The 13,631-nt window shown below is 36.3% G+C and overlaps 1 protein-coding gene across 1 annotated transcript in view; it reads left to right on the forward strand.

Moving 5' to 3' along the window:
- The window catches only part of DNAH6 (dynein axonemal heavy chain 6), a 326,626-nt gene that overhangs the window by 102,675 nt on the left and 210,320 nt on the right, over positions 1–13,631 (forward strand). The window contains exons 23-29 of the mRNA XM_025353865.1: positions 4,803–4,899; positions 7,591–7,810; positions 9,098–9,262; positions 9,345–9,458; positions 12,229–12,354; positions 12,429–12,584; positions 12,866–13,027. Coding sequence (XP_025209650.1) covers positions 4,803–4,899; positions 7,591–7,810; positions 9,098–9,262; positions 9,345–9,458; positions 12,229–12,354; positions 12,429–12,584; positions 12,866–13,027 — 1,040 coding nt within the window. The remainder of the gene's footprint in view (positions 1–4,802; positions 4,900–7,590; positions 7,811–9,097; positions 9,263–9,344; positions 9,459–12,228; positions 12,355–12,428; positions 12,585–12,865; positions 13,028–13,631) is intronic.

Raw genomic sequence — 13,631 nt, forward strand, 5'->3', positions numbered from 1 at the left:
TAGCTTAGTTTATAGTTTTGGAAAAGGAGAATCTGTCTATTTTTGCTGTTTTTATGATTTGGGGATGTTGCTTCAGTGTATCAGTGATGTTTTCATCTCAGAATTTTGACAATGAGACAAATATTTGCCTTCGGTTGACATATTCTGTTAAAGCTCCTCCACAAATTTATAGCCACAAAAATGTCCACACCTTATTTTTAATGAATTCATCAAAACTAGTTCAAAATATTACCACTTATTGCATTTCTAGTCTCAAGGTTGAAATGTGTTTTAATAAGTTCCATTTCTGTGGATGTGGAATCAAAGTCTTTCAGGGTGCACATATGTGGCTGTTGAACTTTATGCTTAAAGTAAAAGCCTTGGCAAGCTTGCCTGTTGTTCAGGAAATAGCAGCACATGGCCCATCCTGGTAAATATCCTCAGACAGCTTCCCTGCAGTTTTCTGGTCTGCACCCTTTCCCCTAAAACTCTGACATAAGACAGAAATGGAAAAGAAATGTTATGTGGAATAATAGAATTGAAAACTCTTTGGGTCTTTTCAAGGCGACCAACATGCCTTGGCTCATGGTCTTCTTCCAGCCTGTAATCTCAGCCTCTGTTTATGTCATTATATCTCCTTATCAGCCTCTGACCTTCCTGCCTTCTGCTTGTAATGGCCCATGTATGATCAATCAGTCCACCAGATGATCCAGGACAGTCTCTCCATCCATGATCCTTAACTTAATCACATCAGCAAAGTTCTTTTCCATGTATACTAACATATTCACAGGTTTGGGGGATTAGGACATGAACATCTCTAGGGGGCCATTATTCTGTCTACTGCACTCACTTGTCATGTTGAAACATTTTGCTGTGAAAACTAATATGTTAGATTACAGAGTGCTGTCCCAGGCCCTACTAGACTTGTTATAAAATATAACTTCTGAAATGAAAAAAAATCTGATTCAAAAATACATCTGCTCCTAAGGATGTAATATAAGAATAGAGACTTGTATAGATCATTTCAGGGAATGATAAAGCTATGAAGAAAAATAAAGTAGGGTAAATGGGTGTGAGAAAGAGAGAGAGAGAGAGAGTGTGTGTGTGTGTGTGTGTGTGACAGAAGGCTTTTTGGATAAAGTGACTTTTGAGCAGAAACCTGCAGGAATGAGGGAGTGAGTCATGTATGTGATCAAAGGGAACATTATTAAAGGAGGAGGGAAGATTAAAGGCAAGGCTCCCAAAGTGAGTGTATGCTTCACATGCCCAATTGTTTGCAAGGAAGCCAATGCAAACTGAAGTGGAATGCAGAAGAAGGGCTTAGGAGGTGAAGCAAGAGAGGCAAGAGTGTTTAGGTGGGGGACTGGGCATCAGACTGGGTCATTGATTACATAGAGCCTTGGAAACCATGATCAAGACTGTGGATTTGATTCTTGGGCAGGTGGGGACACCAGCTACTATGATAAACACCAAAACTACAAAGATAAACAAGACATGGATCTTATTCCTTAAGGAGCTGTAGTTTAGTGATAAAGAAATAGTATCCTATCACCACAATTTTGGCATTTAAAGATGGCAGAGGATACAGAAAAGATGCCAGTAAGAAAGTGACAGACAGTGAGTAGGTATAGAGACTGGCTTGGTTTGGAGAGTCAAGGAGAAGGCAACTGCTTGGCTTTGGTTTTGTTCTCCTAGCCCCCCAAAAGTGGGATACACCAGCTAAAAATGTTTCATATTAAATATACTTCTTCATACTTGGTAAATACTTGATATTATTATTAAAGGTAATAGTTAAAGTTCTTAGTCAATTCCCCCCCCCATTTTAAAGTAATAGAACTTTCCTTTATCAAATAATACCAAAGCTTTTAAAATCTTAACAGTATATTTTACTTTTACTTAAAATTATCTCTTTATTTTTCAGTTAACTTGGTACCTTTTATTGAAAAGACCATACCACTGCCATTGCATTTTATTTATTTATTTATTTTTATTTCAATAGGTTTTGGGGAAACGGGTGGCATATGGTTCTATGAATAAGTTCTTTAGTGGTGATTTCTGAAATTCTGGTGCACTCACCACCCGAGCAGTGTACACTGTACCCAGTGTGTAGTCTTTTATCCTTTTATCCCTCAGCTCCCTCCCATCCTTTCCCCCACTTGCCTAAGTCCATTGTATCATTCTTACACTTTTGTGTCCTCATAGCTTAACTCCCACTTATGAGTGAGAACATATGATGCTTGGTTTTCCATTCCATTCACTTGGAATAATGGTCTCCAAATCAATCCAGGTTGCTGCAAATGCCATTATCTCATTCCTTTTTATGGTTGAGGTAGTATGCCATGGTATATCTAGACACATTTTCTTTATCCAGTCATTGATTGATGGGCATTGGGGCTGGTTCCATATTTTCGCAATTGTAAATTGTGCTGTTATAAATATGTGTGCACAAGAATCTTTTTTATATAATGACTTCTTTTCTTCTGGGTAGATACCCAGTAATGGGATTGCTGGATCAAATGGTAGATCTACTTTTTAGTTATTTAAGGATTCACCACACTGTTTTCCGTAGTGGTTGTCTTAGTTTACGTTCCTACCAGCAGTGTAAAAGTATTCCCTTTCCACTACATCTACACCAACATCTATTATTTTTTTATTATAGCCATTCTTGAAGGAGGAGGGTGGTATCGCATTGTGGTTTTGATTTGCATTTCCCTGATCATTAGTGATGTTGAGCAGTTTTCATGTTTGTAGGCCATTTGTATACCTTCTTTTGAGAATTGTCTATTCACGTCCTTAGCTCACTTTTTGAAGAGATTGTTTGTTTTTTTCTTGCTGATTTGTTTGAGTTCCTTGCAGGCTCTGGATATTAGTCCTTTGCCAGAGGTCCAGATTGTGAAGATTTTCTCCCACTCTGTGAGTTGTCTGTTTACTCTGCTTATTGTTTCTTTTGCTATGCAGAAGCTTTTTAGTTTAAGTCCCATCTATTTATCTCTGTTTTTGTTGCATTTGCTTTTGGGTTTTGGTCATGAAGTTTTTGCCTAAGCCAATGTCAAGAGGGGTTTTCCAATATTATCTTCCAGAATTGTTATGGTTTCAGGTCTTAGATTTAAGTCTTTGATCCATCTTGATTTGATTTTTAGGTGAGAGATGAAGATCCAGTTTCGTTCTTCTACATGTGGCTTGCCAGTTATCCCAGCACCATTTGTTGAATAGGGTGTCCTTTCCCCACTTTATGTTTTTGTTTTCTTTGTCGAAGATCAGATGGCTATAAGTATTTTGCTTTATTTCCAGATTCTCTATTCTGTTCCATTGGCCTATGTGCCTATTTTTATACCAGTACCCTACTGTTTTGGTGACTATGGCCTTGTAGTATAGTTTAAAGTCAGGTAATGTGATGCCTCAAGATTTGTTCTTTTTGCTTAATCATGCTTTGGCTATGTGGGCTCTTTTTTTGGTTCCATGTGAAATTTAGAATTTTTTTTTCTAACTCTGTGAAGAATTATGGTGTTATTTTTATGACAATTGCATTGAGTTTATAGATTGCTTATGGCAGTATGGTCATTTTCACAATATTGATTCTACCCATGAATGAGCATAGGATGTGTTTCCATTTGTCTGTGTTGTATGATTTCTTTCAGCAGTGTTTTGTAGTTTTCTTTGTAGAGGTCTTTCACCTCCTTGGTTAGGTGTATTTCTAAGTAATTTTTTTTTTTTTTTTTTTTTTAGGCTTTTTTTTTTTTTTTTTGCATCTATTGTAAAAGGGGTTGAGTTCTTGATTTGATTTTCAACTTGGTCACTGTTAGTGTATAGCAGAGCTACTGATTTGTGTACATTAATTTTGTATCCTGAAATTTTGCTGAATTCATTGATCAGCTCTAGGAGCTTTTTGGATGAGTCTTTAGGGTTATTTATTTCCATGTATTTGTATGGTTTTGAGGATTCCTTTTGGAGTTGATTTCCAATTTTATTCCATTGTGGTCTGAGAGAGTACTTGCTATAATTTTGATTTTCTTAAATTTATTAGGACTTGTTTTGTGGCTTATATGGCCTATTTTGGAGACTATTCTGTACTGATGAATAGAATGTATATTCTGCATTTGTTGGGTAGAATGTTCTGTAAATATCTGTTGAGTCCATTTGTTCTAGGGTATAGTTTAAGTTGTTTCTTTGTTGACTTTCAGGCTTGATGACCTGTCTAGTGCTGTCAGTGGAATATTGAAGTCCCCCACTATTATTGTGTTGCTGTCTATCTCATTTCTAAGGTCTGGTATTAATTGTTTTATAAATTTATAAATTCGAGAACTGCAGTTTTAGGTGCATATATATTTAGAACTGTGATATTTTCTTGTTGGAAAAGTCCTTTTATCTTTATATAATATCCTTCTTTGTCTTTTTTAACTGTTGTTGCTTAAAAATTTGTTTTGTCTTAAATAAGAATAGCTATTCCTGCCCACTTTTGATGTCCATTTGCATGGAATATCTTTTTCCACCCCTTTACCTTAACTTTATGTGAGTCCTTATGTGTTAGGTGAGTCTCTTGAAGACAGCAGTTACTGTCTAGACATCCAGATTGGTAAATGGGGAGTCAAACTGTCAGCGTTTGCTGATGATATGATTGTAATTTTTTTATTGCCTTTGCAATTCCGTGACTCGTTTTAACTTTAGATTTGGATAACTCAAAACATATTTTTATGAGAGCTTTATTAAATAGTCTTCTAGGGAGAAGATTCATAAATTGATTACATTTTAAAGTGATATTTTTTTAAGAAAACAATTTGATTTTAACACAGTTTTACCAATACTTTTTTTTTGTTAATGAACAGGACTTCTGGAAACTTTTCAAAACAATAATGCATTACTTGACCAAATTCAGAAGTGCCTAGAGGCATACTTAGAATCAAAAAGAGTTATCTTTCCAAGGTAAGTTTATAAAGCAACCTAAGATATTTTTTAGTAGTTATGACTGTCAATCAAGTTGAGGTTATAGTTATAACCTCAAAGCATCAAGGAACTAGAGAAAGAAACAAAAAAGATCTATGATAATGAAAATCCAACTAGTTATCATAATTGGGGAGTATAAGTCTCAAGGATAAAATACAATATTCAATAAATAGTTAAGTGGGTAAGTAAGATACTGAAACAATTTTTTTAAATTTTAACTTTTTTAGTATATCATAGGTGTGTTATGGGGTACATAACATGCTTTGACATAGGCGTGTAATACATAATAATCACATCATGTAAAATGAGGTATCCATCCCCTCAAGCATTTATCCTTTGTGTTACAATCGAGTTATATTCTTTCAGTTATTTTTAAATGTACAATTAAATTATTATTGACTATTAAATTATTATTGATTATTAAATTAAATTATTATTGACTATAGTCAATCTGTTGTACTATCAAATACTAAGTCTTATTCATGCTTCCTATTTTTTGTACCCATTAAATATCCCCACCTCCCCATCCCCAACCCTTCCACTACCCTTCCCAGCCTCTGGTAACCATCCTTCTACTCTCTGTCTCCATGAGTTCAATTGTTTCAATTTTTAGGTCCCACAAATTGAAATGATTCTTGATCACCCCATTGTTTTACTGTTTCATTGTTGAATGAATATGTGTGCCTGTTGCATGTGTGTATATGTGCACAATGTGTGTGTAAAAGGTTAAGAGAGACTGGTGTTACCTGAGCAATTTTCTTTAGGTTAATTGGTGGGGATGCATGTTAAGCTCTCCAAGACGCCTAGTCTTGAGGAGAGTGAACCACACCCTTTCTCATGGGCATAGCAAGCACCCTTAGCACATCTCTCTACCAAAAAATATTCTTATCTCTAGCTGTCCAACCTCTCCAGCTTTAACATTTTTATACCGTCAAGCGACTGAGGACTCTAGAGTCTTCACCCATCTCCCCATAAGTCAGCCCCAGGTGACCTGACATCTCATTTTGAAATATGACAACTCTAGTCCTAGAACTTCAGTCAAAACTGAAACTGAAATTTTAACGTCTAGTTATATTACTTGGGAAAGCTTTGGTCAAAAACACAGAAGCCACTCGAGGTGTTTAGAGCAAAAGTTTCAGTCAGGGAATTAGAAGTTTTCACTGGTGCTAGACGCAGAAGAAGGGAAGAACTGAGGACCACTTTGAGGAAATCTGGAAATACAGGCAGAGGTCTCAGGGAAGTGCCACCAAAGTCTCAGCTTCCTGCAACAAGAAAGGGAGGGATTGTCAGGAAGACACCTGAAAACCAAGGATAAAATCCCACCAGCTTCAGTCATTCATGCTCAAGTTGGGGAATAATGGCTTTGCTTCCTCCCACCTTCTCAGTCACATAGAAGAGCATCTCATAGGCAGCATTTAATCTGAAACCTTACTGGAAAGAGATTCTAGAAATGTCGTTCCAGCTTTTCCCTAATGCAGAGATATTGCTAAGTTGACCGTCAACAATCTAGTGCATTTACTAAATGCTGGTTTGTACATTTAGTCCTCCAAAACATGAGAGAGTTGGGGATAGGAACAGCAGTAAAAAGGACCCTTGATTGGGGAAAAAAAAAAAAAGTTTGAAAATCACGGTCTTAAATGTTAATAGTTAATTGCTCTAATCTGTTCTAGTATGAACTAGGATAGTCAGTTGGAATAGTAAATAAAATTCCTTTTGAGTGATTTGGAGAGATTAAACATAATACAAGAACTATATTACATGAAGTCTGGCATTTAGAATATTGTTGATTATCTAGAGCAGGGACAAACAACTTTTTTTCATAAAAGGTCACATAGTAGATATTCAAGGCTTTGTAGGCTTTACAGTCTCTGTAGTCAGGTCCGCTATTGTAGCACAAAAGGAGCCACAGACAGTATGTCTGCATGGCTGTGTGACAATGAAACATTATTTACAAATACAGGTGGTAGGCCAGATTTGGCCTGGGGCTGTAACTTGCCAACCCCAATCTATAGCAAAATAATATTCTGTAAGTTTACAATTTCCTTTACCTATCTTGCTGGTAATAATATGGAATATATATAAATGTTTTATTTCTACATATGTATAGCCTCACATGGTTGGAAATGATGTGCTGGCAAAATTATATTATGCCAATTTTCACAGTAGCACATACTGCAGAGAATAGCAAATGCCTTTGAGTTAAGAGAATGGCCCAGTACACATTCACACAACCCAATAAGGTTCTCCTGCAACCACCCATCCATCTATTAACTCTTCAACAAATAATGTATTGAATACCAGGTATGTGTGACATACTAGGCTAGATTTTAGGGAAAAGAAATAATATGTCTTCACTCTGGAGACTTTAAGACAGATATGTGAACACATCAGTTTCTAGCATTTTTACAGTTTTTATGAACAATGTCTATCTTTTATGTACTAGACAGTAATTCTAGGTGTGCATCATCACACCTAAATGCATCATCACTAATTTTCACAGAAATCATGTTTAGAGATATGTGGCCTCCCCAGAAGCCCATGACCAGTATAATTGGAGGTCCAGGAAATTGGTGGACAGGGAAGAGATGTGGCTAAGGAATTTATCTTTTATGTCTATCTAAGACTATACTTCAATTTCAAGTTATATTTTAAGGATGTTCTTTAATCCAGGTTTTACTTCTTGTCAAATGATGAACTTCTGGAGATTTTGGCCCAGACACGAAATCCACAGGCTGTGCAGCCACACTTAAGGAAATGCTTCGACTCCATTTCAAAGCTCGAATTTGCTCTCATGCCTCCTGCTGAAGGAAAGATTCCTGGTATTGATGGAGAACCAGAAAAGGTTTATACTAATGATATTTTGGCAATGCTGTCACCAGAGGGAGAAAGGGTGAGGTGCTTTTGTTTATATTTCTTTATTGATGAACTTTGTTACTCTTCTAGGGTTATTCTCGCTCTAAGCATACAGGTACTCTGTTGGCTCAGCAATTTCAAGGATAACCAAGATAAAATTCTTGCCCTCAAAGAGCTCAAAGTCTAACAGAGAAGTAGTCGAACAAACAACTGAAAATCACCACAGAAAATGCAATAACAAAGACATGTGTTCTGTTGTTGGAAATATAGTGGAGAAAACTAGAACCATGTCTTATTTAACTCCCCACAAGAGGCACACTAATGGACTGATTAAGAGTACTGGTTCTACTATCAGGCCACTTGGACTAAGTCCCACCCCTTAATCTCATCCAAAAGACAGGGATTAGTAATTGTATCTGATTAATGGAGTGATGAGCCTGTTCAGGGGATAGTGTATGTAAATTACTTAAAGCAATACCCAGTAAACACTATTTAAGTGTTAGTTGCTGGCAGCAGCATCTCCAGGGCACTGCACAGCCCCTGGCATATGGGGAACACCAAGAGAGTGAATATATTAGCACACTGTGAGGAATCAAGTGACTTCACAGAGGAGAGCTACACATATGCACACACACACAAAGTCAAGTATGATGGAAGGGGGAGTATCTTCTACGTGGGCATGGGAGACATTTCAGACACAGGAACTGTGCAGGGAAATGCTAAGGAATTGGGTCAGTAGGAACACAGTGGTGTATCTACGGGAACATATAAACATTTTATTTGTTCTGAATTGATCCTCTTGCAAAAGAATTTGCTTATCACTGGTGCAGAAGAGAAGGGGAAAGACCGAGGATAGAATCTCAGGAAAACATGAAATGTAAAGAGAGGTTAGAAGAAGAGCAGATCAAGGAAACCAAAACAGCCATGACAGTCAAGCCATTGGAAGTCCAAAAAAATAGATACAAGAACTGAAAAGTGTCATTTGGACTTTTCAGTTGGGAGGACCTGGGAAAACTTGAGAATAGAAGTGATCAGGGACAAAAATCAGATAGCAGCAAGTAGGAAAGTGAAAATAAGTGAAGAATTCCATGCAGTGCATGTAGACTACTCTTTCAGGGAGTTGACTCCAAGTGGAAGCAGTAAAATAAAGCAATAGGTCGGGTGAAAGGAGATAGATGTATAGTGGAATGTCAATAGAAGTTTCAGTATTTGTGGTCAGGCTTCAGCGTTTATATAGCTTAGGATTCTGTCATGGAAATACAGAAGGCATACAGCTTACAAGTCCCACACAAGCCACTTTATCAATGCTCTGATTACCTTTTAGGTTAGCTTGGGGAAAGGCCTCAAGGCCCGAGGCAATGTAGAAGAATGGCTTGGTAAAGTGGAAGAAGCCATGTTCACATCTCTGCGTCGCCTGTGCAAAGCTGCCATCGCTGACTATCAGGGGAAACTGAGGACAGACTGGGTGGTGGCTGGCCACCCTTCTCAAGTAACTCACACTCACATTTCATATTTCTGAATTCTTTTTTGGTGATATGTATCACATATTTAAGAAAGATGTTTTCTTGCAGGTTATCCTGACTGTTTCTCAAATTATGTGGTGCCGTGATTTGACTGAATGTCTGGAAACAGAACACAGTAATCACATAGAGGCCCTGGAGAATTTTGAAAAAGTAAATTTTGAGGTGAGAGCTGTAACAAAGTGACATTATTGTCTTGCAAGACGGTCTTAGTGGGTTTTTTTTAAAAGCATAGTTAATGCAAATTCACTTTATTTCAGAAATTCTAATGCTCTGACATGACTTACAAAGCTTTAAAATTCTCACTAAAATTATTTGTGTTTTACTTTTTTTAGAGACACTACCTTAATGTATGTGTAGTATTCATATAAATACTTGTGAAAATAGGAGGAAAAACAATTCTAGAACAAAACATCACGGTTATAATGGTTTGCAACTTTTAAGGATAAACTGTATTCACTAGTTCCTGGATACTTCTCAGGGAAGTTTATTCAGTCCAGGAAAACCTCCAGATTCATGCCATTTCTATTTTTAGGCTCTAATTCTATTTCTGCTATTTTGTAGAAATACATTGCCTGTCAGGCAACTAACAGAAATAGTTAGAAATAGAAATAGTTGCCTGTCAGGCAGCTAACAATAAAACAATAAATAATTCAAAGAATTTACCATCAAGAACTTTTAGCTATAGCTAGGAAATGCTATTTTACTAAATAGCATTTAAATAGCACTAAAACTTTATACTTGTTGAACAGCAACTCCACATTTCCTCCTCTCCCTAGCTCCCTGTAATCACCATATTACTCTTTTTCTATGAATTTAACTATTTTAGATACTTCATATAAATAGATCATGCAGGACTTATCCTTCTATGACTGACTCATTTCATTTAGCTTGATATCCTCCAGGTTTATTCATGCTGTCACATGTCATGGGATTTCCTTTGTTTTAAGTCTGAATAATAAATATTTCATTGTATGTGTATGCCACATTTTCTTTTATTTTTTTCTTTTTTAAGAGACAGGATCTCACTCCATTGCCCAGGCTGGAGTGCAGGGACGTGATCATAGCACCCAGCTAATTATTTTTATTATTATTATTTTTTGTAGAGACAGGGTCGTACTGTATTGCTCAGGCTGGTCTCAAAAGCTTCCCTTAAGCGATCCTCCTGCCTTGGTCTCCCAAAGTGCTGGATTACAGGCATGATAATCATGCCCAGCTCATATTATCTTTTTGTGTTCATCCTTTGATGGACACTTATGTTATTTCCACATTTTGGCTATTGTGAATAACACTGCAATGGACATAGGAGTGCAGATAGTCTCCTCCAGATCCTGACTTCACTTCTTTTGGATGTGTACCAGAGTGGGATTATTGGGTCATATGGTAGTTCCATTTTTAATTTTTTGAGGAGCCAGCATATTGTTTTCCATAACGGCTGCACCATGTTTATATTCCCTCTGGCAGCATACCAGGGTTCTCTTTTCCCCACGCTCTTGCCAACATGGGATATCTTTTGTTTTTTTGATAACAGTCACCCTAATAGTTGTGAGGTGACATCTCATTATGGTTTTGATTTGCATTTCCCTTATGATTAGTGATGTTGATCATCTTTTCATATACCCAGTTAGCCCTTTGCATGTCTTTTTCTGATAAATATCTATTCTATTCCCTTGCTAATTTTTTAATTGGGTTATTTGTTTTTTCCTTATTAAGTTGCAGGAGCAATTAGACCCTTGTCTTATACCATACACAAAAATCAACTCAAAATAGATTAAGGATTTAAGTGTAAGACCTGAAACTGTAAAATCCCTAGAAGAAGACATAGGGGAAAAGCTTTGACATTGGCATTGGCATTGATTTCTTGGATATAACACCAAAAGCACAAGCAACAAAAGGCAAATAGATCCATGGGATTGCATCAAACTTAAAAGCTTTTGCACAACAAAGGAAACAATCAACAGAGTGAAAAGGCAACCTGGGGAATAAAGGAAAATATTTACAAACAGTATATCTTGTAAGGACCTAAGCCAACTCTTTAACTCCAAATTCAATTCTACTTCCAAGTAATACTACATTTTTTAAGATTCACCCTTAAAACAGAAAAATGAAACAACCTTATGAATAAAACAACTTTATTGAAATAAAACAACTTTATATATATTTGTATGTAAATATTCAATAAATATTTATTTATTGAATAAAACAACTTTATTGAAGTAAGAGAAAACACTCTCATGAAATTCCTCAAAGAAATTTCATCTCCATAGCTTCAGAAAAGAGAAATGACTCCCTAAAGAAAGTTCCTTTGCCTCTACGTAGAGATGGTCCCTCATCATGGTTGGCCCAAGTGACATTTCAGCACAATGATGCAAGGTCCTCAGAGGCGCTGCTCTTCTTTGAAAAAGATTTAATTATTTAGGTAAAAATCAAGTAAAAATTTAGCTAACTCTTTCTGAAAATTTTTTCATTTAACTAGACATTGGCTAGGTTAAAATGCTCAGACTTTCTGATTATTAATGGGAAAACCATCCCTAAAACTGAAGAGTATCACCTTTAACCACATTTAATTTTTAGGGAGGACACTCTCCTCTAGAAAATCATCACATAGTGGTTAAGAACATGGGCTTTTCTGGAGGCAAATGTCTACTCAGGTCTCATTTTGCTACTTGGTAACTGTGTGACTGCCATCAAGTTACTTATGCTCTCTGACCTTCAGTTTCCTCAAATGTACAATAGGGGTAAAGACAGTATATAGTTCTCAGAAGTCTCATGGGAATTAAATAAAAGTACTGTCCTGTTTGGTCACAAAATTATATATTCTTAAAATTAGCTGGTTTTTAGCAATGTCTCTCCAAATTGAATGGTGAAAGAGATAATATATATATATGTAAGCTGATCTTGGAAAATTCACCATGACAATTTTTTTTATTTGTAGAGATTAAATGCCCTGGCTGCAATAGTTCGAGGCAGTCTTCCTAAATTACACAGAAACATCCTAACTGCATTGATTACCATTGATGTGCATGCGAGAGATATAGTCACTGAACTTGTTCAATCCAAGGTAACTGTTTCATTTAACAAAAATTATATACTGCTTTCTGAAATGAGTGTATCTAATATGTGTATCACATATAGGTGGAGACAGTTGAGTCTTTTGACTGGCAGAGACAACTGCGCTATTACTGGGATATAGACCTGGATAATTGTGTGGCTAGAATGGCGCTCTCTCAGTACACTTACGGCTATGAATATTTGGGTGCATGCCCAAGATTGGTTATTACTCCACTCACAGTAAGTTATTGATCACTTAGGTTAATATTGACTTGAGAGTGCTTTTCAATCAAAAGTCTTGAAAAGTTTCATATGACATTAATTCTTGAAAGAATTTATTATGAATACATCTCTGTAAAGCAAAGATTTGCATTATTTAATTATGTGCATGGATCTTTTGGTGTATTTCAGTTGCTCTATTTTTCATAGAAAATTATAATCCTTCCCCCATAGAAAGGAAATGACTTAATTTGTGGCCAGAGTTGGTTCCCTTCATATTGATAATTTATTACTTTCTTCAGGATCGCTGCTATCTTTGCCTCATGGGAGCTTTGCAGCTTGACCTTGGGGGTGCACCAGCTGGTCCTGCTGGCACTGGGAAAACAGAGACTACCAAAGATCTGGCAAAAGCTCTTGCCATCCAGTGTGTGGTCTTTAACTGTTCGGATGGTTTGGACTACAAGGTACAGTTCTTGCATCTGAATATTAACGTTTAAGTGTTTTATATGTATTTCTCTATTTGCAACATGACATAATAAAATAAGGCGAGAATGGAGTGATGACAAGCAAGAGAAAAGAAATGGGGCAAATAATGGCTAAAGTGGAATAAATAGAGCAAGGGAGAAGAGTCAACACATGGTGGTCTGGGTAGTCTGGATAAGAATCAAGGCCAGGGGATGATTATCAATCAATTGATAAATCAATTTTTTATTTATGAAAAAATAAAAAAATCTGTACATGTCAGTAAGAAGAAAGAAATGAGATGAGGTACAAGATAGAATAGCAGGGAAAATGAAGAACAAGGACTAAGCTGACAGTAGGAAATTGGCAATTCATAGAATGGTGTATTGAACATGAAATATGTGGGAGGTGAGAATTCCTGTAAGGTTTTTCAATACAGTGGTTCTCAAACTTTTTGGTCATGGGACCCCTTTACACTCTTAAAAATTAATGAGAAAACTTCCAAACAAAAAAAAATTGTCCCCCTTTTATATTTTTGAAAATCTCTAATGTTTTCAAAATATTGCTATTATGCTAATATTTGGCATAATAGAAAACAGCCAGATT

Source organism: Theropithecus gelada, chromosome 13 (assembly GCF_003255815.1).
Source record: "Theropithecus gelada isolate Dixy chromosome 13, Tgel_1.0, whole genome shotgun sequence".
NCBI classification, from domain to species: Eukaryota; Metazoa; Chordata; class Mammalia; order Primates; family Cercopithecidae; genus Theropithecus; species Theropithecus gelada.